At 32.6% G+C, this 24,358-nt stretch overlaps 1 protein-coding gene across 3 annotated transcripts in view; it reads right to left on the bottom strand.

Annotated features, from left to right (window-relative positions):
• The window catches only part of LOC106468464 (mitogen-activated protein kinase kinase kinase kinase 4-like), a 69,897-nt gene that overhangs the window by 24,693 nt on the left and 20,846 nt on the right, over nucleotides 1-24,358 (bottom strand). For 2 of the 3 annotated variants that reach the window (XM_022396796.1, XM_022396799.1), the window contains 11 exons: nucleotides 22,599-22,674; nucleotides 21,573-21,751; nucleotides 19,268-19,446; nucleotides 11,766-12,019; nucleotides 10,333-10,385; nucleotides 9,834-9,922; nucleotides 6,416-6,637; nucleotides 4,716-4,944; nucleotides 3,239-3,450; nucleotides 2,783-2,849; nucleotides 495-745 (listed from right to left, as the gene is read on the bottom strand). In XM_022396796.1, the coding sequence (XP_022252504.1) occupies nucleotides 495-745; nucleotides 2,783-2,849; nucleotides 3,239-3,450; nucleotides 4,716-4,944; nucleotides 6,416-6,637; nucleotides 9,834-9,922; nucleotides 10,333-10,385; nucleotides 11,766-12,019; nucleotides 19,268-19,446; nucleotides 21,573-21,751; nucleotides 22,599-22,674 (1,811 nt within the window). The remainder of the gene's footprint in view (nucleotides 1-494; nucleotides 746-2,782; nucleotides 2,850-3,238; nucleotides 3,451-4,715; nucleotides 4,945-6,415; nucleotides 6,638-9,833; nucleotides 9,923-10,332; nucleotides 10,386-11,765; nucleotides 12,020-19,267; nucleotides 19,447-21,572; nucleotides 21,752-22,598; nucleotides 22,675-24,358) is intronic. The other variant, XM_022396798.1, reaches the window with a different exon arrangement.

Below are 24,358 nucleotides of genomic sequence, written 5' to 3'. Positions count from 1 at the left end.
ACACACACACACACACACATTAAAACAGACACAGAACAATAATCAACATGTGTGAGTTATCTTAAACAGATAACTATGAAAGAAAGAGTAAGTACAAGCTTCAAAATTATAAGCATATAAGTAAGATTATCATGGAAACATAATTTGATATGAAAAACGGTAGCCCAACACTGCTTTGTATTTGAATTAATGGGATTTCCAAGTTTTAGCAATACAGTGTAAAAAAGCTTTATTTCAAAGCTTATTCACCTGAAATTCAATGAGATATTTACTTTATACATTACACTGCTTCAATTTGTTATGATTGATGAGTAAACTCTCAATGTAATCCAGCTTCAAATATCAATTTGATGAAGTTAATAATGTGTTTAAATCATGGTACACAGTCTCATATTTCAATATGGCAGATTAATTAATAAGATTATACAGTACTGCATCTTCTTTATAGGATGTTACTAGAAGGATGATAAGCTATTCAGCTTAAGCCAACTTACATGGGCTGGTATATAGATGTCATATACAGAAGCCGAGTCAACATCTACTGCATGGAATCCTTCAGCTGATCCATAAATCACCTTCAACCGAATGCCTTCTTCAATTGACATGTCCACCAGAAGAGGCTTATGTACTAATTCAGGGAAGGACTTAAAGGCCATAAATTTGTGGTAAGGTTTTGGAGCCCAAGCATATATTTCTATACTTTCTTGAAGAGCTATGACAAGGAATTTAATCCTTTCATATTTCACTGAAAAAAGATTTGAAACTATTACATCATTTTTTACAAAGTAAGAACTGAAACTCAAGAAATGCTGAGGATGTTTAGATGCATAACATTCAATGTATATCAAATCTTTCACTTATTATGAAATATACAACAAAAATATTTAATGAAAAACAATGAATAGCTTTAATCACAAGTAAAATCTGTATCAAAACAGAAGTTAAACAGTACACACACACACTACAAAAGTGTTTACCTGAAAAAAAATAATCTGTTTGACTTACAACCTAATACTGAACCTTTTTAGAATTAAACATGTTTAGTAAAATGCTTTAAACTAACTGTGCAAAGAAAAAAAAATTACTTCTTCACAGAGAACTTCAGAGCCTTTTGAAAGAAAAATTTGTCCATATTTTGGATTTTCTATCTCATAGTTGAATACCATAGGCCTCAAATACATATGAAGTTTACTGCAAATAAATATCTATTTTCAAGTAAGTGTAACAGTTTTATATACTACAACTTCTTTAGTTGTACTTGTCAAAACATTTCATAGTTAGAGAAAATTATACATGTTTTTCCAGCATATTGAGGTGTTCTAGATAACATGTAAATATAAACACACACAATAAAAAAGGGCAGTTATTCACCTTATTTACAGCACTTCACTCTACAGAAACTAGACCATCATTATTCTAACTGTTTGCTTCAAAAGAATGAGCTTAAATTTCTTCAACATGACATCTTATGTTCCATGTTATATAGAACTGTGGAAGGTTTGATTAATATAGACAGCTGTGTTCCACAAGATGTCATTTCCAGGGGTGTGATACATTTTGGTATTCAAGACAGATTATTTCCCAGACAATTCATTCTGCTTTAAAATACTGCACTTCATTACCACAGTTAAAACTGATATGTTTACTAATGTAAAATAACTGCTGCACTGCATTACCACAGTTAAAACTGATATGTTTACTAATGTAAAATAACTGCTGCACTGCATTACCACAGTTAAAACTGAAATGTTTATTAATGTAGAATAACTGCTGCAATGCATTACCACAATTAAAACTGAAATGTTTATTAATGTAGAATAACTGCTGCAATGCATTACCACAATTATAATTGACATATATTCATCATGTAGATTAACTATTGCAATAAAATACCACAATTAAAATTGACATATATTCATCATGTAGATTAACTATTGCAATGAAATACCACGATTAAATCTGATATGTTTATTTATGTAGATTAATCACTGCAATAGTTAATTGTATGCTATATATATAAAGTCTTAATAATGTACAGAGGTGTTGGTAAGTAATGGAATTTCACTATATTGTTTGGTGATTTTCTGAAGATAAACATAATTAACTCATTCACTGCAGCTTCTCTAAATGTGCATGGAAATTTTGCAAGCCATACACCATATATGGAACACTCACATTCAACTGCCGGAGGCAGACTGTACTCCATATGGCAAATCAACAGGTAATGAGTTAATTATGGTTATCTACTAGTACAAACATTTCAATTTTTCCAAGATTTAATGAACATAACTTAATTCAAAATAATTCTGACTCCAACTCAGTCTACTTAACATATCTACTTAAAATTAAATAAGGAAAGAATGATACTATACTTGTTGCTAAACCTACAAATGACAATACCTACATGAGAAAGCAACAGTATAATTCATTATCTTTACAAGGACTGTTTTTCTCATAGATATTTTTTATCCAATTATTGCCTACTTTATGCTCTAACTTTTCCTGAATACTGACTACATGAATTCTTTCACACATAGAAATGTTTTATTAATGATTTTTATTAGACCACTGAATTTTACAAGGGGTGGATAACTTTTTACCCAAAGTTGCAAATTGGATAATATGATCTCAGCCTTAAATCTGATTACTTGTGTCTGGCTAAATTTTAGGGCATTTTGGAAAACTTTAAGCTTATTTTGATATCAAAGGCTTATGTAAATGTCTCAACATGATGGCAGCATTTAAGAGGTGAAGATAATATCTTCCAATTAATTTAACTCACCAATCCTGAAATGTACAGCTCCCTGCAGATCCCCTACATTAATCCATCCATTCCTCTTTTCTAATTGCTGTAAAAAAAAAGAAGTGTTGAACAAATGGAGGTTTACATATCCTGATGTAACTGTAAACATTTTATGGAAAAAAACAATTAATTACTAAAATGGAAAAAAAAACAATTAATTACTAATAGCATCACTTTTAACATATAAAATTAAATCACATGGTAGTGTTTGTATACTGCAAAAAGCATGTTAAAACTATTTTTTGTGTCAACTAGTTTGATAAATTAAGACCCTTTTTGAATACATATTAGGTTCAGCTGAGAAATAAAGTGATATTTAATGATCAAAGTTATGAGTTGGAAACAAAATAAAAATATTCATTATTATACAAAAATGTATAAAAACATTCTTTTTTCAATTAGAAGTATCTGGTCTTAGTTTCGTGTTGCACCTACCCCATCCATTCGTAAAATCTTGTTTTTAAGCCAAGAAAGGTAGTACACTCTCACACGGGACTTCCTTCCTGACACTGTCACCAAAATGTTTTGGCCTTCAGACACTTCCATTTGCTGAAACTTACGCCTGGTGATAAGATTGTAAACCTTTCCTTGGCCACTTCTATCCAACAGCATCAAACCATGTTCAGTTCCAATCAACAGATTAACACCTTGAACCAGTCATGTAAAAATATCTCAATTTTTATAGCAGAGATGGCTGATGTGGGTATTAAAAACTTTAATTAAAATAAATTCAAGTGGGTTTCTCATCTTCATTAATCTCAATTTTCAATAAGAAAGCTCAGGTAAGTTATTAGATTTTTCCAATGTATATATATATAATATGAACATAACATTATTTAAACAGTTAATATTTACTGATAGATGGTGTATCCCCACCACTATATGGGTCCTAATTCTACAGTCACCTCCAAAGGCCAGGACATACTTTACATTTCCAACATTATAACCTGTGCCATAGTAACTTTATTTTCATAATGCACCATTATATTTTTATTGAGGTTTGTATATATACACATAAATTATATTTTTCTTGAGAAAGCAACAAAACTTAAGAAGAAAGTTCTTAAAATGGAATTCTGGATTATCTCCAAGACATAATTTTGTTATTCTAACCAAATTGTTTTAGTAGTAATACTTCTACTGGGATCTTAGGTGAACACAATCTTTTGTAGCATATATATTACTACAATCGGCTTTTGAGAGCTATTCATGATACACTGCAATACCAGGATTATTTAACTCAAAATAGGTTGGTGACTATATCCTTTCTATAAGTGCATTTAATGCAGCATTTTGCATGGCAAAACAAGCTGGTTTTATACAGAAGATAGTTTATCAATAGCTCATGCTAATTTTAAGCTGAAAATGGAAACAAAAGTTGCTTCTTTCACAGTTTCAAGCAACATGTCGTAGCAGCATTTAAGCCCAACCTAATGTATATAGATCCGGTTAATTTTGAGCTAAATATTTTCTCATATATATATATACACACTCTCTTCCTCTCATGATGCCACTTGCTCATAACAGCGTACAGCAGTCATTATTAAAAGGTCATATTTTACAGACTCTCACTTTATCAGATGGTCATATCATAAGGTCACATTATTAGATGGATTTTACAACTATCATTCTATTAGAAGATCATTATTAGATGGTCATAATTTACAGGGTGTTACTTTATTACGTGGTTGTAACTTTATTAGATGCTCATATTTTATGTCACTTTGGTAGATGTCACTTTATTAGATAATCATATTTTACAGGACTTCACTTTAAAAGATGATTATATTTTACACTGTAACTTTATTAGATGATCATATTTTAGATGGTGTCACTTTATTAAATGGTCATATTTTACAGGGTGTTACTTTATCACAAACTTTCACAGACATTTATTTTACTGTAAACTCACCCCATAAGGCAGCACATAATATTTCAGAGTTGAACCTTTTCTTGTATTTTCGTATCTCGGGTGTATCAGTTGAAGTTTCGTGAGATGTAGGTGTCACATTCACATTGACATGGGACTCTCTTCTGGGTGATGGATTTGGTCCACCACTGCCAGCTCCAAAGCCAAAAGTCAGAAAGGAACGTTGCTTATGCTGTAACTGAGGTGGGGTTTTACTTACTGCTTGATGATACTACAAACAAAAAACAACAAAATCCACAACATGCCTCTCAACTATTCCAACAAAACAATTAAAAACAAAAAGTTTAGAAGTAAGCCTTGTAAAAATTTTATATATATGTTATACTCTCTATCGTTATACTCACTGGTACTAAAAGTAACATTGATAAGTATGAATGTCATTATTGTGTTTTCACTCTTTTATTTTTCATATCTAATTTGATGAATATGTATATTAACAACATCTTGAAATTATACATGTAAGCATTAGTTTAACTGAATATTGACAGAGCTTTACGAGTTTTAATAACGTTTATAAAAACTATAACCTAAATAATTATTATTTCCTCAGAAAACCTTCAACTAACAGTAAGGTTTTTTTTTAATGATACAACAAACACTTCTCTATAATTGTTGTGGGAACTATCTTAATTTTTTCTAAATCCCCACCAACTATGGTAGTCCAGGTTTAGTTTTTTAGACGTTATTTTTTGAGACAGTCAAATAAACTGTATAAAATTATGAAAACTATATAGATGGAAAAGAACACCAGAGGAATATTTATAACTCTTTGAGAAGAATGAATAACATCATCCAGAGTATCCTTGAACATTGTTGCTGATCACAAGTACCCTACAATCAGAGGTGGGAACATGTGAGCATGGCGTATCTGTACTTTTTTTAGCTGGAATGCTGTATCACAACTATTTCGAAAGAATCCCATCTTACATGGTCAAACAGTAGATTTTGCATTCCAACAGTTATTTATTTAGCATTACACCACTGTCTACAATGCTTTAATTTCAATCAATAGATAAAGGCCATTTCAAGATGCTTTTATTATCTTGAAGCTGGATCTCAACTGAGCATCTGTTGGATGAAGTTAAAGATCACATACACTGATGTAGAGTCTTTGGATGAACTTAAATATCACATACACTGCTTTAGTTCTCTACAGACATTTGTGAACCCATTTGCAGAACCACTCTTCAACTTAACAAATGGCAAAAATTATATAGCTTCTGGCATCTTGCAGAATCTATGCAATGCTGAGTCTGAGTTATTACTACTGTAAAAAATATTCTATGTTAACTGTGGATCCTAATAAAATCATCAAGCAGTGTAGATTCTGCCAAAATCTTTCATAAATGACCCTTACCCCCAAAAAGTTTATAATTAGAAATATAAAACTACCTATATACACAGTGATAATAATAGAAACTATACTGAAAACTTTAGAAATAAATTTACAAAACAACCAAAACTGCTGTAGCATAAAGGTAATAATACAGTTAAAACCAACACTAATCAGTTTAAACTCCTTTACATTTCGGCTAAACATGAGATAAATATTTAGACTATCATGACTATTTGCATAATTGCATGGAAATTAAGAAAAATACTATCCTTACAACTTTACTATTCTCAATTTTTATGTGATTTTTTAATCACATTACACATTATTCATTTATTCAAAAGTTTACCTCTTCAGAAAAACTTTGATCAAACTGCCTCTGTTGTCCAGCAAATAGCTGAACTTGAGAAACACTGTTTTGTGGAAGCAAGTCTGGAAGCACACCACTGGATCGGCCCCCAATGTTCCCAGGAGAACTCTGAGATGACTCCATTCTTTGCATGTAGGCTCGACCAAATCCTTCACCTAGGAAAGGAGTTCCTCGCTCAATTCGATCCCTCTCTCTCTCACTCTGAAAATTACAAGAATGATTGAAAATAATTTAATTCCACAAACCTATGGTTTAAAAAACATTTAAATTATTTTCAGCTCTGTAACACAATAATATAACCAACCATATTTATCTGATACAATTATTAATAAAGTATAATGACAGAAAGTTTAATAAATTCAAAAATATATTAGTGTAAAAACATGAAACACTATCTTGCAAGTTATAGGAAAATGCTAGAACTAAACTTTTTCAAATTTTACAAGAAAGCACAGCACAGTTTTTGAGAGCAACAGGTTCAGTGGGTCATGTGAATAATTTATTATTTGTAAGTTCAGCAGGAAGTGCTCATATGTTCTCTCCAAAGAAAGTTAGAACAAAACTAAACAAAAAATTGTAACACAGGACAGAAGAAATGTGTTAGTAAATCAAAGAAAAATGGAGAAATACCTACTATGAAATAACTAAGACATCAAAATTTCTAATGCAATTGTTAAATTAAAATAAAATAAAATAAAATGATTTACAGTATATCTTGGTTAAATATTTCACACTTATTTTTGCTTCAGATTGTAGTTTACCGAAGGAATAACCTTTCAAACGTAGTTTTTCTAACAAATTTCATAACATAATTATATGGTTATTGCCAGACAAAATGATTAGCTTTGGCTAAAGTCCTTTCAATAAGTATCAGAGATTTAGAACTACCAATACCAGTCAATTATAACATTTTGCTATTCCAATTTCATTGTTTTTGCCTTATTACAAGAATTTCTAGAAGTTAAACAATATTTATAAATGACACATATTTATCTGTAATTCTAAAAAAAATAAATAAACATGAAATTCAAGTTCTTCAACTTATAAGTTTTCATATGGACTGATTTCAGAATTGCATAATTAAGTGTTCAAAAGGATTTTTTCATCTCTGAAGCTTAAATAAAAAGTAAAATTTCTACTGAAAAAAGTAACTAAGGAACTATTCAAACAGAATTAAAAAAATAAGAAGAAAAAAAAAGAGAGGAAAGGAGAGAGCACTAAATAGAGCTAGCCCCACTGACCTGCATTTCTTCCTTAAATAACACTAACATTGACTTTAAATCTTTTTCATGAATATCTTCAGTGGGAGTTGATGATGCAGCTGACACACCTGAAGAAAAGGCTTTGCTTAAAGGAGAAGAGTCCTTCTTTCCAAACTCTTCCTCACCTTCATCTGATGCATCAAACTCTTTCTTACACAATTTCTTTTCAATACTATTATTAGATTTTTCCTTTTCTTCACTGTCATTAGCAGCACAGTTTGAGTTTTTACTGTCTTCCACATTATTTTGGTTCTGTAAGTGTAGTAAACACTATGCCTAAAATCTTCATTTCACAAGTTCTTATGAGCAAGTTTCTCTTGAAATTTCATTCATAAAAATATCCTCACACTTAGGCCATTTTGGTGAATAAATGCAAAATTTTATAATCACTTACAATAAAAACAAAATAGGTGAAACTACCAAGTTTGTAGCACCCAAATTAGACTAGAGAAGTACATTTCTCATGATCTTAGATATAAATAATTGAATGAACTTTAATGGAAGTTATATTCTAGATGTGAATATATAATTGTAAAGATTATCTAAACTGCTATAAACAAAGCACTCTAATTTTTGTAAGTGCATAAAATCAGTACTTTTTAACTAGTTATCTCATTCACTATGTGGATTTTAACTTTTGACCTAAGTAGGTAGCTTGCTTTGATCACAACTTAACATTAACTTGTCTGATATTCTTCTTCCTAAAAATAAAGAGAAATGTGGAAGTTATGAAGACTTTGGGATTTATGGGCTACAGCTGAAGAATAGGTGGCAATAAAGAGTAATTTAAAAATTAGCTCCAATATTATACTGGGAAAACACAATGTTATAGGGAAACCACTTTTCAATGGTTACTAGACACAAGTTTAGGTGTTTCATTTCACATCCTACTTGTGGTAATGACTACACCCAACGTACTCACATTGCAATTCACTACCAGGTGACAAGTTACTAATTTTTATGAAGTTGGAATTTGATGACATCCCTTATATCACTATAATTGTAACAATATTTAATCAAGAAATGTTCCAGTAGCAGATCCTTTATTTCTACTACAAGTTCTATACTGACAGTGCAGTGAACAATTGAGATACTGGGCACCATGTGCTGCTCTATTTATGACACTATATATTTATATTTGTGACACTATTTAAACAAATTTTCTGTGGAATTTTAAAATTTATTCTCTACTTATTCTAATTTCCATGATTCATTCTTTTAAGATGCTCTTTCAAGTGGTCAACTTAGCTAACCAACTGCCACTCAAAGTCCAAACCCTGGGTGTGTATACTTCCATTCTGAAGATTACTTAAATACCTGTATCTGAAATAAAGATATTGTAATTAAGGTCTGTTTATATTTCAGTGCATCAAAATGAATTAAAACTAGCCTACTATACAGTTATTGATGTACAGTTCATAATAATAGGTCATGAAAAAAAAAGCAACTGAAAGAAGGTGCATGTCTTTAAGGTGTGGAGTTATAGTACTTTTATGAGTGTCAAGAACCAAACATAGAAAAAATGCTTGGGTGCTAGATAAGATCAGGACAGAAATAATGTTGAGGGTCTCCACTGCAGCTAAACAATTACTTGGTCATGTCACAAGGCATAACTATCTAAAGAAAGCAATTCTTCACAGGATGGTAGAGGGTGATGAGGAAGAGGAAGGCCAGTGGTAGCATGGACAGATGGAACTTGTGTGTATGTGTGTCATGGCTGCTATCAGCCAAATGGAAGACTGGGAGTGATGGAAAACTTTCATGGTAACCACATCAGTGCATGTGCATGCCAGGTAATTTCATGATAACAATAAAATTATTAAACATGTGTAAGAAATGTTGTTTGCTGAAAATGTTTTGTTTTGAAGACTATGTAAAGATAAATTTATTACTATCTCTGTTAAACTTTAATAAATTACACAAGCATGTGTTATTTTCCCCTGATATGTAAACTTCACATATGCTTTGTATAAATACTTCATGATATATTTTCTCATCCTAAACAAGCCTTCAGTACTCAAAAAAGAAAAAACTGAACAGACAAGTTTATCACTAGATTTTTTCATACATTTGGCCCAACTACAATGCAATGATTCATACATATATTCTAACTCTGATGCAATGAATAGACTAACCCGTCTAATTAATAGTGTCCCATCATGACTTTCTTCATCATCAGGGGTTGGTGGCAAAGGTCTATTTGGTGCCTGGCTTGAAGAGGACTCTTAAAAATACAAAAAGTGACTATGCCTATTAAGTACTTAAAACAAACAAGAAATATCAATAGAATATGCTTGATAAAAGTATTTACTTTTTCTTAAAAGTAATTATATTTTTATCAAGGTGTTCATTAATTGCAAAATGTAAGAACTGTATTAAAAAATTGTTGGAAAAAAAAAGTATAAAACTTAATGTTTCTTGAAGGACACTAATGTCATGATACACAAACAAACAGCACTTACTTAACATACTGTCTTATGCCTAATTCTCACTAACTTTGCTACAGGCATTTTTCTATCCAATTATTTAATAGAGAACAAACTAATTAAGGTAAAAAACGATACTGCAAATATATTTGTGTTAAAATAAAATCCAAAATTACATTGAGTTTAGAATGAAAAGACTAATCCTCACCTTCAGGGACAACAAAAGTTTTTAATGCATCATTGTTGTAGCCATCTGGAGGTCTAATTACAGAAAATAAAAAAAAATCATATTATATAACAAAGGTATATTACACAAAAAAAACGTTTGAGTACTATTGTAAGTGAAATATATTAAATCTTTTTCATAGAATAATGAACAAGTTATAATGTGTGAAATTTGTAACATTAAAAAACACTGATTTTTCTTACATTATCATTTCCTTCAAGTTCAGCTTCATTAGTACAAAATTGAATGGGAAAACATGCCTAAATACAATAACATCTACGATACTTTCCAATAATTGTCTTTTTCAATAATATATAATATACTTAATTTTCCTATTTCAATTACAGTCAACACTGTTTCAGTCTCTACTTGGCAACAGTGTTTACAATAATGCTGGACTCCCTTATATTTTTACATAAAACATAAAAATATCAGAATTTTCAATTTTTTCTACATTACAATGGTTCTTTAGATACAAATTTTTAAGCTCAAGTCTGTGATACTTAAGTTTAACTTACTGTGATTAATTTTGTTTTGATCACTATTTTGCATTGTGCAAAAATTTGAAGCAGCCTCTTCAAATTTTTCATTGTGTCATATTGCAGGCATTGGAATTTTGTCAGTCATTCTTACTCAAAATATCTGTACTTTTTTCTTTTTAGTGCAACCAAACATTGTGATTTAAGCAAGAGAGTCCTATTATTCTAAGAATTTTACAGAATGTTCCTAAATCCAATATAAAATTAATTTGTACCCCCTAGCAAACACTTTAGCTTAATTCCATAGTAACACATGCTTTTAATAGATAAAGAAGTGAAGCGACCCTGCTCTGGACAAAACCATTAGTCTAGCATCAGAATGCAAAAAGGGGTGACAACATCCTGCAAACCTCAGACATGCATTTCTAACATTTTAATTCAGAGATGATAACCCCAATGATGAAAATGGTAAAAAACCTGTCCTAGCAGCAAATGCTAGGAAGTGTCTTGTAAAAACATATTTGTGTCACTGTCTTTCATATAATTACTCAAATCAAAGGTGGTCAACATAGCAAGGCCTTCACTCATTTCAGCTTTACATACCACAAGACCTTCCTCATTAAGTAGTACATGATCTTAAAGACAGATAAGGATGCATCCAAGCCAAACTGCCATGGAAACAGTATGGAAGTTGTATTGTCGAATCAAAGCAAAATGCAGACAAAATATCTCAAATTTATTGAAATCTATATATTGGTGAATAGGACTAAAAGAGCAACATGAAGGTAATTTTATCCTGCATCCCTGGGATGCATTATAAAGCTAATTTCTCCATCCCCAATATTAAAATTTGTGCATTTACACAAATAAAAAAGTGCATAAATATAAACACTGCTTAGCACTACAATTAATAAACAATGAAAATATTTTAATCACAAAGGTCTAGGTGGATCTGATGCTAGAAGTGTCCCATCATTCTGAACTTGTCCATCCTCATCATCATCGTCATCAGAATCAGAGTAGGTAACACTTGTTGTGGGGCCTTGTTCAGGAGTGCTTCCATTGATGCGGGCTGGTTGTTCATTAACAGTAGGCATGGCTGGCCCTCTTCCGTTGGCTCTTCCCAATCCTCCACTATTGTTACTACCAAGTGCTAATTCATTTAGTTGTGCTGCTAATATCTCAAGATCCTGCAAGTAGCCATAAAAACATAAGGTTGAGCAAGGTAACACAATACCATTAAGTCCATCAAGGTCATCTAAAAATGAAAGATTGAGCAAGATAACACAATAACATTTAGTCCATCAAAGTCAATCTAACAATAAAACTAACATAAGCCTATTTAAAGTAACCTTTTAGATTCAGATAACTATTCAACATACACAAATAGCACATACGACAGCATCAAGATAATTATAAAAGATAAATAACCTTTGCTTTAGAACAAGGCTTAAGCTGTCAAAATTTTTATTTGTTAACTTTATTCATATTTAATTTCCAATCACCAAGAAATAAAATACATACTTCCAACAGGCAGCCCAATGAAACCCTTAACAACTTTTAAACCTGAATCATATCAATTCTAACTGTTCAAGCTCATAGCTCAAAAATTTTTAATCAGTTATCATGTCATTAATCCTTCCCTCTACAATTACCAACTAATTAAAATCTTTGTTGTAATATGGATACTTAAGTCATCCACACAAAGTCTTCCCAGTCACATAGAAGTTTATACCAATCATTTTATTCTTAAATCCCGGAACCTGGTCAGGATCAGTCATAAATGCCAGACATTCAGGAAAGGCTTCAAGCATTTCTTGTAATCACATCCAGATTTTTATCCCTCTTAATATCAACAGGATTTTTTCACAAAAGAAGTTATTATTTTCTATGTTTCTATATCTTATTTGTAAGGCTTTACACTTCTCAATAATATGAAATAAACTTTATAAGTTCTTGATCAATCACTAAGTTTATGAATGTCCTTCTGAATAAAAACACCATTTTATCCTCAGTATCAATGTTCACTAGCAACTTAGTGTTATCATTATATATATATATATATATATATATAAATAAATAAATAGCATACAAACTATTGATCACATTAATTGTTTATAGGCGAATAAATCAGCATTCTAAAACAATAATGAATTAAATATCGCAATACTGTTATTGGTCCTGGTTGTCAACTTATTGTCATAATGGATAATGTCTGTGGTAATAGCACCCAAATACTTTGGGGATATCCCATCTATCACACAATATCCAAATGCCAATGTCAATCTAGTCAGCTATAACAGTATTGCAATATTGAAAAGGTACCCAACAATGTCAGTCTTAAAAGGTAATGCAATAAATAAATAAGAGGAAGGTACACTCCCTGCCACTATTTTGAGTCATAGCACATGATCTGTTTGTACAATGCAATGGTATCCATGCCATACGCAACAATGAGCTCTCATTTATGGCATAAAGCTGGTAAAACTGAAAACACTGCCAAATTCAAACCATCAATCCACTTGTTTATGCACTTAAACACTACCTTTAGGTAACTCTACATTAGTTACTCTAGAAAATTTCATTGTTATCTATTAATTCATACAAATAATCAAAATCCTCCAAAAAGATCCTTTGAGAAACATAGTTGTTTGCATTCTACTATTGAGCAAAAATTTAATCCACTTTTTAATCTTTTCATTCATATTCTAATAATCAAACTTGACTATTTACTTGTACAGTACCTTACAAAAGCCTCCTGGAAAATGTATGTCAAAACTATCCAAAAAAATTAACATCATCCAGATAAGACGTGAACAAATGAATAACACAAGGAAGCCCTTCCTAAGATCATGCAAAGAACTACCTATCAAATTCCTTTTTGTTCAAATAATTCTGCAAGTGACCTGTTACAACAGATTCATACACCATGCTAACAACAGAAGTCACTGAAAGTAATTTATTCCTAGGATTCTCCCTCAGCAAGTTTCTATTAGTAAACAAAAACCACATAACCGATCTACCAGTAATGAGGAATTTTCTCCCTGTCTAGAGACTATTGAAAGGAAAGTTAACCACTAAATCTATGTTAGACCCTCACAGAGTTCATTCAAAGATTTAGGATGCATCAAATCATATCACAAGCTTTGCATTCTTGATATTTTGCCAAACCACCAATCTTCCCAACTTCAATAAAACCTACATATTAATCATTTTCATCATTAAACAAATTACAAACACAAGAACACTCCTCTTTACCATTGACAATAACAAAAATATGGTAGACTTCCCTTCTAAGCTTTTGCATAGTAAGAGCATTCCTACTAGCATCATTTAAAGGCCCAATGTTTAGACATTTAAGCTTAACACACCTTTCGTTGTCCACATAAACATAAAACTTTGATGTCAAACTTGATGTTCTGTATTCAACCATTTTTTAAGGTTCCTTAGATCTCAATAAAAATATATATTTTTTTAAATCCAAACTTTTTCATGTATCAGAATATATATTTCCTCTACTCATCTATTTTGAAATGAACTGTTTATTGGATTTCAAGATTCTAGAAAGAGCATAATATTATTCATTCTATTGAACAGAACTAGAAAGCATTTTTCAGTTATTATTTATCAAATCACTTCTATTCTAAAAGGTAATTCAAAATTTTGGTCTTCAGGAAGTCAATATCTTTTTGATACAACCTGTTCTCTAAAATAAGTAAGTACTTCTTCACAATATTTTCAGTCATACACTTTCAGTTTAATCCTTATTTTATATTTTAAGACACTTTCAATAATTTTCAACCAGCAGTAGCATGCTAGTAGTCTGATTCTAAGTGGGTTTGCTGTGCATTAAAGCCTGCCTGCAAAATTCAAAAGTTAACATTTTCCTAAACTGAAAATGTATTTCCAATAGCTCCCTAACTCTTCTCACTTCACAAAAAGCTTTCCTTGACTTTTACTGCCCTCTATTGGCACAAATATTTGCTTGTCACTAATCTTGATATTCCCACTTACCCTCATGTATGTTAATGTGAAATATTTCTATACTAACATGCAAATGATTATGCAGCAACCCTACACCAATAGGAATGTGGCACTACCCCTATCATAACTAGCACCCTCTCTAACATTGCAGCTATTAATCATTTTGAGATTGATCAGTTTCCAACAAACCCTGTCAGAGGTGGGGAGGATGGGTGGGAAATGTGAGAGAAGGTAAGTATCTATAGGAAATACATTTTCAGTTTAGGAAAATGTTAACTTCTGATACAATATCTTACCCCCTCTCACAAAAAGCTAGAATCCTGCATTAAACAGGTGGAGGGTCAGTGAGATGATGATCCTCCTTTATGAAGCACCCAAAGGAAAATCCTGGGGTTTGAGAATGACCTAAATACAACACCCTCATGGGAGACCACACCACTTCTGAGCCAGGTATAATCTTTGCCCTTGAGTACTGTCACCAAAAGGGCAGAAACAAAGAATGGATCCCATGAAAAAATTACAGAAATAAAGAAACTCCTAGGCATAGAGTAGCTAGGGTGTGGAAGACCATAAATGAGAGTTCAACCTCAACCAACACCTGGCATCTGAAATTGTACAGTAGGAAGAGGGTCCTCTACCATTTACCTCAAAAACAGGTACTGGCAGGGAAAAGGATCTTCCATACCAAAAACTTACTGCAAGCATGCCCCTCCAACACAACTAATGCCAGATCCACTAGGAACTGACATCTGGCAGGCAGCAGGAAGGTGGAGAGCCCAGGTGGGTGTTCATCTCCCATCCAAAATCTGGCAGCATTGGGAATTGGAGAGTGCCCAACCATATGCATGTGGAAAAACATGCATCTCATCCAGCTACAACCAACACCAGATTTACTGTGAAACGGAACCCAGCAGAAGGTAGGAAGAAGGCCTACTATTTGAGGTTGCATCTCCAGTCCAAAACCTGGTGGCATTAAAAATTTATCATCGAGTCCACGGTAGGAAGAGAGTGACCATCCAAATACATGTGAGGACTTATGTGGCTGGTCCAGCTCTAACCAACACCAGATCCACTGGGAACTAGCAGCTGGTGGACAGTAGGAAGGAGGGTGCCTCAGCTGGAGGGGAAATACATCCAACACCTGGCAGCATCTGGAATTGAACATCAAGTCCATGGTAGTAAGGGTGTCACACCATCTATGCTGGCAGAATGGCACCACCCTACTCTCAACTCAGTGGTATTGTGTACACTCGGGAGGATGGGCCTCCATGGTCCACCATCCCAGCAACTAGGAACTGGTAAGTGGAAAGGACTTCCATACTCCACTAGAAGAAGGAGGAAAAAGTGCATTGGAAAGTCTGGAGTTTCAGACCTCACAGTGTCTGAATTCATACATAAGGTCCATGGCAGGTAGAGCCTCAAATGCCATGGATCATCAGAGATGGGCAGTAATCCCTGTCTGCTTTACTCATGTTAGTCCATGAGCATATAGTTCATGTTGAACATATTTATGAAGCAAAAGACCATGAGGTATAGCTACTAGCAGTCTCGAAGAACACCCACATCTCAATGGTGGGTGTAATATGACATTGTACTTGGAAAAACAGAGATCACATTGACAGAGTCAGTGAACCAACAACTGGCAGCATCTGGAATGATACATCAGGCCCGTGGTAGGAAGAGTCTGATTGCCACAGATCATCTGATATGTTATATGAGCACCAGATTTACAGTGCAGATTTAAGACTAAGTACACCTGGTCAGGCAACACTCACCATAATATGGGATCCATATATGCAAGAAAGTCCCCTGCAAAGAAAATAAAATGGAGTACTTACCACTCACAAAGAAACAGAGGTGTGCAAAATGGCAATGGGAGGAATGCATAAACCTGAAGAGTAGAAAACTGCCATTTGATGAAGATAATGTGATGTTACAGTATGTGGAGTAGTCCACATACTGGCACGGATGATGTCCTCCAAGGAAAGATGGAAATGCGCAGCAAGGGACACTGTAAGGTGATAGGTCTGATAGGAAGAAACATGAAAAAGATTACAATCATCAGGAGAAAGAAAAGAATATGCCAGACAAATCAACTGATGAATCCAACCCATAAGGGTAATAGGAGAAAGGTCACAGGAAAGGTTAGAATTCCAAAGAATAAACAAACAAAAACTGGAACCATAGAAGGGAGAAATGCATGTTGTATACCATTGGAGAGCCCTGATCTGGCAAAGGAGGCAGTTAGGATCAGAATGGTCATAAAAGTGGGATAAAGAAGGAAGGGAAATGGGTGTGAATGCAGAATTACTCTCTTAAGCAGCCAAAGTTTTGGGCATTAAGTAATGATTAGGAAAAAAGAACATAGGAACTATGAAAAAAAATGCATCAGAAATCAATTATGAAAATATCAAAATGACAACATCCACATGCAAACATGTGCAAGAAAAGAGACTTCAAGAAAAGGGGATGTAACAAACACTATGACAAAGGTTTAAATGGAGGATGGGTACGAGCATGTAGGACCACACTGAGGTTCCAATCAGGGAGAGAAGCTGAGCGAGGAGGACTGAAAATGCAGAAGGAGTGAACAATACACAACAGAGAAAACTGAAAGACCCCTGTCAAAAAGGCATGATGTGAGGAACCGTAAGATGGCAAGGATGATAACTTCATCAGACAGACCAAATGCAGTACATGTACCACTTGTGATTCTAAACCGCCATGGAGGAATGATGATTTGGATGGGAAATTAAGGAAGCCACATGTTGCAAACGTCCAGCCCCTCTGGCGAGGGACCAGACAAAAGCCACGTATGAAGACAGAGTATGGGAAAGAATGGATGACGCATGCCTGATTGGAGCTGGCGTAGTAGTGTCAGAAATAAAGAAAGATGGGCAACACCAAAAGCCAGTGCAGCAGTGGAAACCACGTTTGAGCCGACCAATAAGGAGCCACCAACAGAATGCAACATGGAGTGGTCTGAATCATGGCAAGGACACATGGGAAGAGACAAGTAGGAGGATATGCATATAGGTACCAACCCATCCAATTCTGACTGAGAGCATCTATTGCCCCTGCCAAAGTATGGGGAACAGGAGACCAAAATCGGGAAATTGTGTATTGAGATGAATAGCTATAACATCCAAATCTGGGATACCCCACTGAGCATACAACCCCCAAAAAAATGTATGTATCCAAAGACCACTCTGTAGGTAGAATCTTGTTGGGATGAGATAACTGATCTGCAACAAGATTCAAGGCACCTGGATATGACACGGCAACAAAGTGATGTGATGGCTGTGAGCTCAATACAGAAGATCCAGTGCTTGAAAAACAAGAGGTCTCTCAACCAAGTGCCCCCTTGCTTGGTGGTGTATGAGACTACTGTAGAATTGTCGGAGTGTGTGATCACTAACTGACTCCAAAGAGACCTTCATCAGTGTGTTCTAAATGTTGCATGAAATTGGCCAATTCTTCACACACAAGTTACCATCACTTTATGGGCCAATAATCACGGTTCAGACACCATGGATGTGGTTGATAAATCTGCTGCAGCAGTAACATTAGTTGTAGTCAAGACCACCAGAAACTGTGAATGCAAAGTAGGAGAGAAAGGGAAAAAAAAATCTCCATATAGAACAAAAACAAGAAATAACAAATGTAACTGATATGGAAAAGAAGTCTGAAAAATAAGAAAGTAAAAACTTTTGCATATGTGAACCATGAGCATAAAACATGTCACACAAGAAGACTGCCAACTGAGAAATAGTTAACAGCTGCAAGATTAGAGAGGGCACTAGTTACAATAGGGGTAGTTTGCACTCCTATTGGTGAAGGGTTGTTGCATAATCATTTGCATGTTAGTATGTAGATATTTCATGTTAACATATGTGAGGGTAAGTGAGAGTATCAAGGCTACTGACAAGTGAAAATCTGTGCCGATAGAGGGCAGTAGAAGTCGAGAAAATGTAGGTATCTATTGGAATTTCTTTTTATCTTCAGCCTGAAAAATTATATTGAAATGTTGTCGTGTAAAAATTTAAATCCACTAATCTGGCAAATTTTCTGAAATATTATTTGGATTATGGTTTATAATATTGCTAAAAGTAAGAGTAACACACTAATGAATTAGTGTATTTGAAACATTATAAGTTTATAACATTTCATAACCCTAATTAGAACAGTATACTGAATTAGCTATATTACTTACTAGAATTAACTTCCAATTCTGATCTATGTTATGCAGGTAGCTCACTCGGATCAGAAGTTAATGATAATCACATTCTCTTAGGTCATCAACTTGTCACACTAGCAAGGAATGTAATTTAACTTAAAATTGCATTATGGCATTCAAATAATTTTCTTAAAATCTTTTACCATGGGAAAACCATGAATATTTGAGATGTGCAAAGAACTCATTTATTTTTATTTTTTGCCCTGAATGTACCTACATCTGGTCTTCGAAGTGGGGCTTTGAACATAGCAGAGTTCCAACTTTCTGGAGGCCTTGGAGGCTGGGCTGGATGGTGATTTCTAGGAGGTGTAGCTGGTTTTCGCTCCTTTTCTCGTTTTTCTTCTTCAACTGGAATAGGTGGGAGAGGTTTACTTGGTGGTAGTGGATCTGGTACAACTAAAAACAAGAGTACTGTTTTAAGTTATGAATAATGAAATAATAAATATCCCAAGTATTTTTTATCTTTTTCTCGACCCTCAAATTCGTTTCTTGGTAAAAAAAATCTATATTTACCAGCTAAGAAATATCCACTTGCCCTGCAATAATAAACAACACTAAAAAATACCTAAAGCTGTTCATTTCTTGTTATATCATTCAGGCTACATTCTGCTTGCTATACACACAAACATCCCTTTTCCTAACTATGAATATAAAGTTTCTTTCTGCTTGCTTGCACATCTTCCACTTGGTATACACTGACACTTATTTTATTTCTAAACAATTGCAGATAAGCCCAAAGAAATGTAGGGAGATTTCCTGGTGGGCTGTGGCAGAGCAGAATTTATTGTAGAATGGTTATGGATTTTCACATAGATTATTTACTAATAACATTCCTGTGAGCCCTGTTACTTAAATGTTCATTATTTTTAGGCTTACCATGTGTCCCAATTTGAAAAGGTGTCCTGGCAGTTACTTAAAATAATCCACAGTGTCTAACTTCTTTTAGTTTGATTCAACAAGGTTATAAATACGCACCATAAGCACTTCTTTCTTGACTTCCTTTTTCCTTTCAAAATGTAAAGTCTAGCCGCAATATATTTGTTTGAACATTTAACAAATAACAAATCATTATTGTATTTTTACAAAGACATGTTATGCTTTTTCATGCACTGGTTATCAAGAAATTAAGCATTAGAAGTAAACTATTGTTTCTACCAGTTCATGGTAAGTCTACTGAATATAGACTAGACAGAAAAGAAATAGCCCCATGGCTTAATTATTTATTATTGGCGACTGATGTGTCAAGTAACAGCTTTTGAATTTGACCACTTTGTTTTCAACACAATAAACAGCTTCTGAACTTGACAGTTTTGTTTTCAATCCAATAATGATTTTTAGTGTGCTAATTATCTGACAATCTCATTCTTAAGACCATTTATAGACTTTTATGTTAAAGGAAATAAAATGGCAAATTATAGTGAATCTCAAAAACAAAAAAAGTAAACTATCAATTTATATTTGTTATTTGTTTGCTTTGGCATCAAAAGGCATTCACACTATAACAACTATTAAAGTAAACTACTCTCAAATCTCTCTATTCTGTAGTTTCACATGTCCTTAATCATACGAAAGTATCTATCTTTTCTTTTTGAAAATTGCTCACTGTTGTATTGCAAACAGAATTAATAATATTATGTATTAGAACATTTTTATTGTTTATATTTTTTTATGGTATAAAAGTAATCATCTATGTTTGGCAAGATAGGCAAAACCTATTTTTAGCAATTCCATTTAAGCAGGAAACTGGTATTTCAAACAATCTTTAAAATGCATTTAGATAACATTAGTCATGAATATTCCCGATATTTTGTACTAACCACTTCTCAGGACAGTTTTATATTCACCCCAGGCCTCCATCACAATGCCTGTCTCCCCAGCTTCTAAAGCACCTTTAATTTGCTGTATCTCTAACTAAAGTACCATTCTTGAATTCTACATCAAAACTTCCTCCTGCTTAGCATACATTAAAATTATCTTTACCTTTACTTCTAAAGCTTCCTTTGTTTGATATACCTTTAAAGCTCCATCATGTTGGATATGAACATAAAGGACTATTCCGCTTGCTATACAAAGCTTCATTTTGCTTATTATACATAAATACATCAAAAAGCTTCCTTCTGCTTACTATACAGAAATACATCCTAAATCTTTCTTCTGTTTATTATATATACAAATACATTATAAAACTTCCTTCTGCTTGAATTATACATAAATAGGCTATAAAGCTTTTTTCTGTTTCTATGAATAAAGCTTCTTTCTATTTACTCTACTACTACTTATTATATATCAAAATTTCTGTGCATTTACTAAACAGCTAACGCTCCCTTAGAAATCTGTGTTTGTGAAATTTATTTAAGACTTTTAAAGGTCAACAATCTCTGTGTAAGTAACCAAATACATTATGATTTTGATAGAAAATCCAGTAAAAACATGCTTCTAGAGTTTGATGAAAATACTATACATATAATATATATAAAGTATGTTTTTGTAAAGGTGTAATGGTTTTATCTCTAGTTCCTCACCAATCAGCCTTTGAGGAGGTACTGGAGGCTTCCCAGGAGGTCCTGGTATCTCGAGTGGACCCCCCAGAGAAGGTAGATTACTAGAGCCTGGTTTTTCACTGGAAGGTAGTGTGTGCCCCTCCTGAAGCTGCTGAAAGTTTCTTCTCAAGGTTGAGTCACGCTGAATAGGATTAACTGAACTGGAAAAAGAAGGTACTATTTACTACTTCACTAAATATTTTTTGCAAATAATTAAAACATTTCATCTTATTCCACTATTTCCCTATATACTATATTTAAGATTTTTGCACACATAAAAAAAAATTTACAACAATTTTGTAGCACAATTTGTTGAACATAAAAAACAGGCTTAGGTGAGCTTGAGCCTCATCTCTCAAATTTCATTGTAAGCAGAAACTTTAAGACAACAAAAAATATGTGATATACTATACACTGTAAACATTCAATGAAAATCAATAACAAATCTTATTAGTGAAGTCAAATCTTGTTAAAGCCCAGTACTAATAATGCAAGATTTTATAATACAATCAATGGAAAAACACATGATACTTTACCCAATTCTATTCGTGGTGTATTTGATAAAGCAATACTTCATGTGAAACATATAATCATTAAATAATAGAAGTTTCAAAACAGCCAATTTGATAAATGTTTTGATGAATATGTTGTTTAGCCACAAACAATTTTAATGTTCACAGAGTGAGTTTAAGCTTTTGTTAAAAGTGACTTTATGATGTTTATTGACACTGGTAACTACTGTTGGTGATTCAACTGTTGCACATTTATAGAAACTTGCTAACATTACTAATGCAATGAGTAAAGGTCCAAAACAGTCTTGTTTTCAGTGTCTGCATGTTGTAAAAATGATTTCATAGTACTAATAATGATGTGTGCAGTAGGACTTTGTGGTTATATGTTACTGCATACAACCAAAGCTAAAAAAGATTATCGTACAAGTCCCTTAAATGTTAAATCTGGAGATGTATCATTCTGAAAGATTCAGATTGAAAAGTATATTTATATCACCTAGACTCTCCTGTGGGTGGTGTGTCTTCCTCCTCTCCTTCACTACCACTATACCGATATACATCTTGAGATTCTCCTAGCACAAAAGATAGTGTAAAATTCTTACTAATAATAATCAAAACGTTAGGAACAGTTTCAATTTCCATGCCAGTTGAAAGCAATAAAAAGTTTATATGCTGATCTTTTAAGTTTATCACTGTTACAAACTTTATTAAAAAATGATATACAAGGCTTTTAAACTGAAATACTAAATAATCCAATGATTTGTTATTTAATTAAATAAATCAATGTTATAATTATTCAAAAGCATTAGTTTCATAAATATATGAGATATATATATAATCTTTGAAAAAATTACAAGAAAAGTATTGTTCATGTTTTACCTTATTTATTTTTTCAATAAAGAATCTTGTTTGTTATTCTTATATAAAATGCTCTTCCTTCTAAAGCCTCAAGAAACTGTTAGCATTGACAGTCAGTTTCATTTCTGATAGTTCAAACATTTGTACACTTCATGTATACTTAGTTTCAAAGATAGATGATTAGCTAAAACCAACTTTATGTTAAAACATAATTGGCCTGTCTGTGTTGAGAAGAAATTCTTGGCCCATCACTAAAAGAAGCTCATTCCTGTTTGTGAGTTTACTGCCATGAACAGGGTTAAAATAATTTAATTATACTGCTATATTAAAAAAAGAAGCATACACATCTTGTATACCTATCAGAATCTCTTGGTTAAGAATTTCATTTAATAAGTACCTATATTTTCAATTCAACGAATTGAAATATGACAGGTAGATACAAAGTTGTCATAAATTTTACCTAAACACTATAACAGTGAGATTTTTATATAATAAATACCATAACTTCAAACTGAAATACAATAAACAGTAAAAGCTGTCATGTTCAATTTAAAGTTATAAATTATACACTGTCAGTTTTATAATTTGAGATTATACTTCACTATAGAACACTAGTAACAGTTATGAAAAGAAGTGCATTTTTTACAATATGAAAGTAACTGTTATGAGTAAACAAAGTATTCTCTAAAAGTTCCCTCTTTCAACATATCATATCATAAAATAGTTTGAAAAACTTAATGTTTTAATAACAAAAAAAAAGTTAAATAATGATAAAGGAATATGATTTTTCTTAATGCCCTTACAAATGTTTTTAATACATATCATCTTATAGTAAAAGTAATTGCAAATAAATGTTTATTGTGGTTACTGGAAAGTTTACATTTGAGCAATACTATGAACAAATGGCACTTTCAACAAAAGTCACTAGCTGGTTGTAAAAATGGATTTAGTCTAAAAATATAACAGCTGAGCATGTCACATTATCCACTTTACTATAGCTTTGAATGTTTATAAGCAAAAACTCTGCATGTATAAACTCAATTATATCTAGCGATATACTTTAGTTAAAAATTAATTCAAAGGTTTACTAGCAAGGTGTTTATGCAACTGTTAAAAATTTAATGCAAATTTGCCTTTGCAATTACATGTTTTTTATATGAACCTTCTGGTACTACTGTAAGTTATGAAACAAATTTTTTTAATTTAATTGTGGTCCTGTTGTTGAATTAAAGAATTAATAAACAGGGTAAATTATTGAGGACTTTCTACTAAACGTTTTTCTTAGATTGACTACATCTCCACTCTTGCAGTACCTAATTATTGAAATAAACAAATCTACCAGTTATTCAGTCATCATTATCATCCTTTTAAAAATGCAAGTCCAGAAAAACAGAGTAA

The sequence above is a fragment of the Limulus polyphemus genome, unplaced genomic scaffold (assembly GCF_000517525.1).
Source record: "Limulus polyphemus unplaced genomic scaffold, Limulus_polyphemus-2.1.2 Scaffold3016, whole genome shotgun sequence".
NCBI lineage: Eukaryota > Metazoa > Arthropoda > Merostomata > Xiphosura > Limulidae > Limulus > Limulus polyphemus.
The sequence above is the reverse complement of the archived record's forward strand: the minus strand, read 5'-3'. Positions and strand labels throughout refer to the sequence as shown.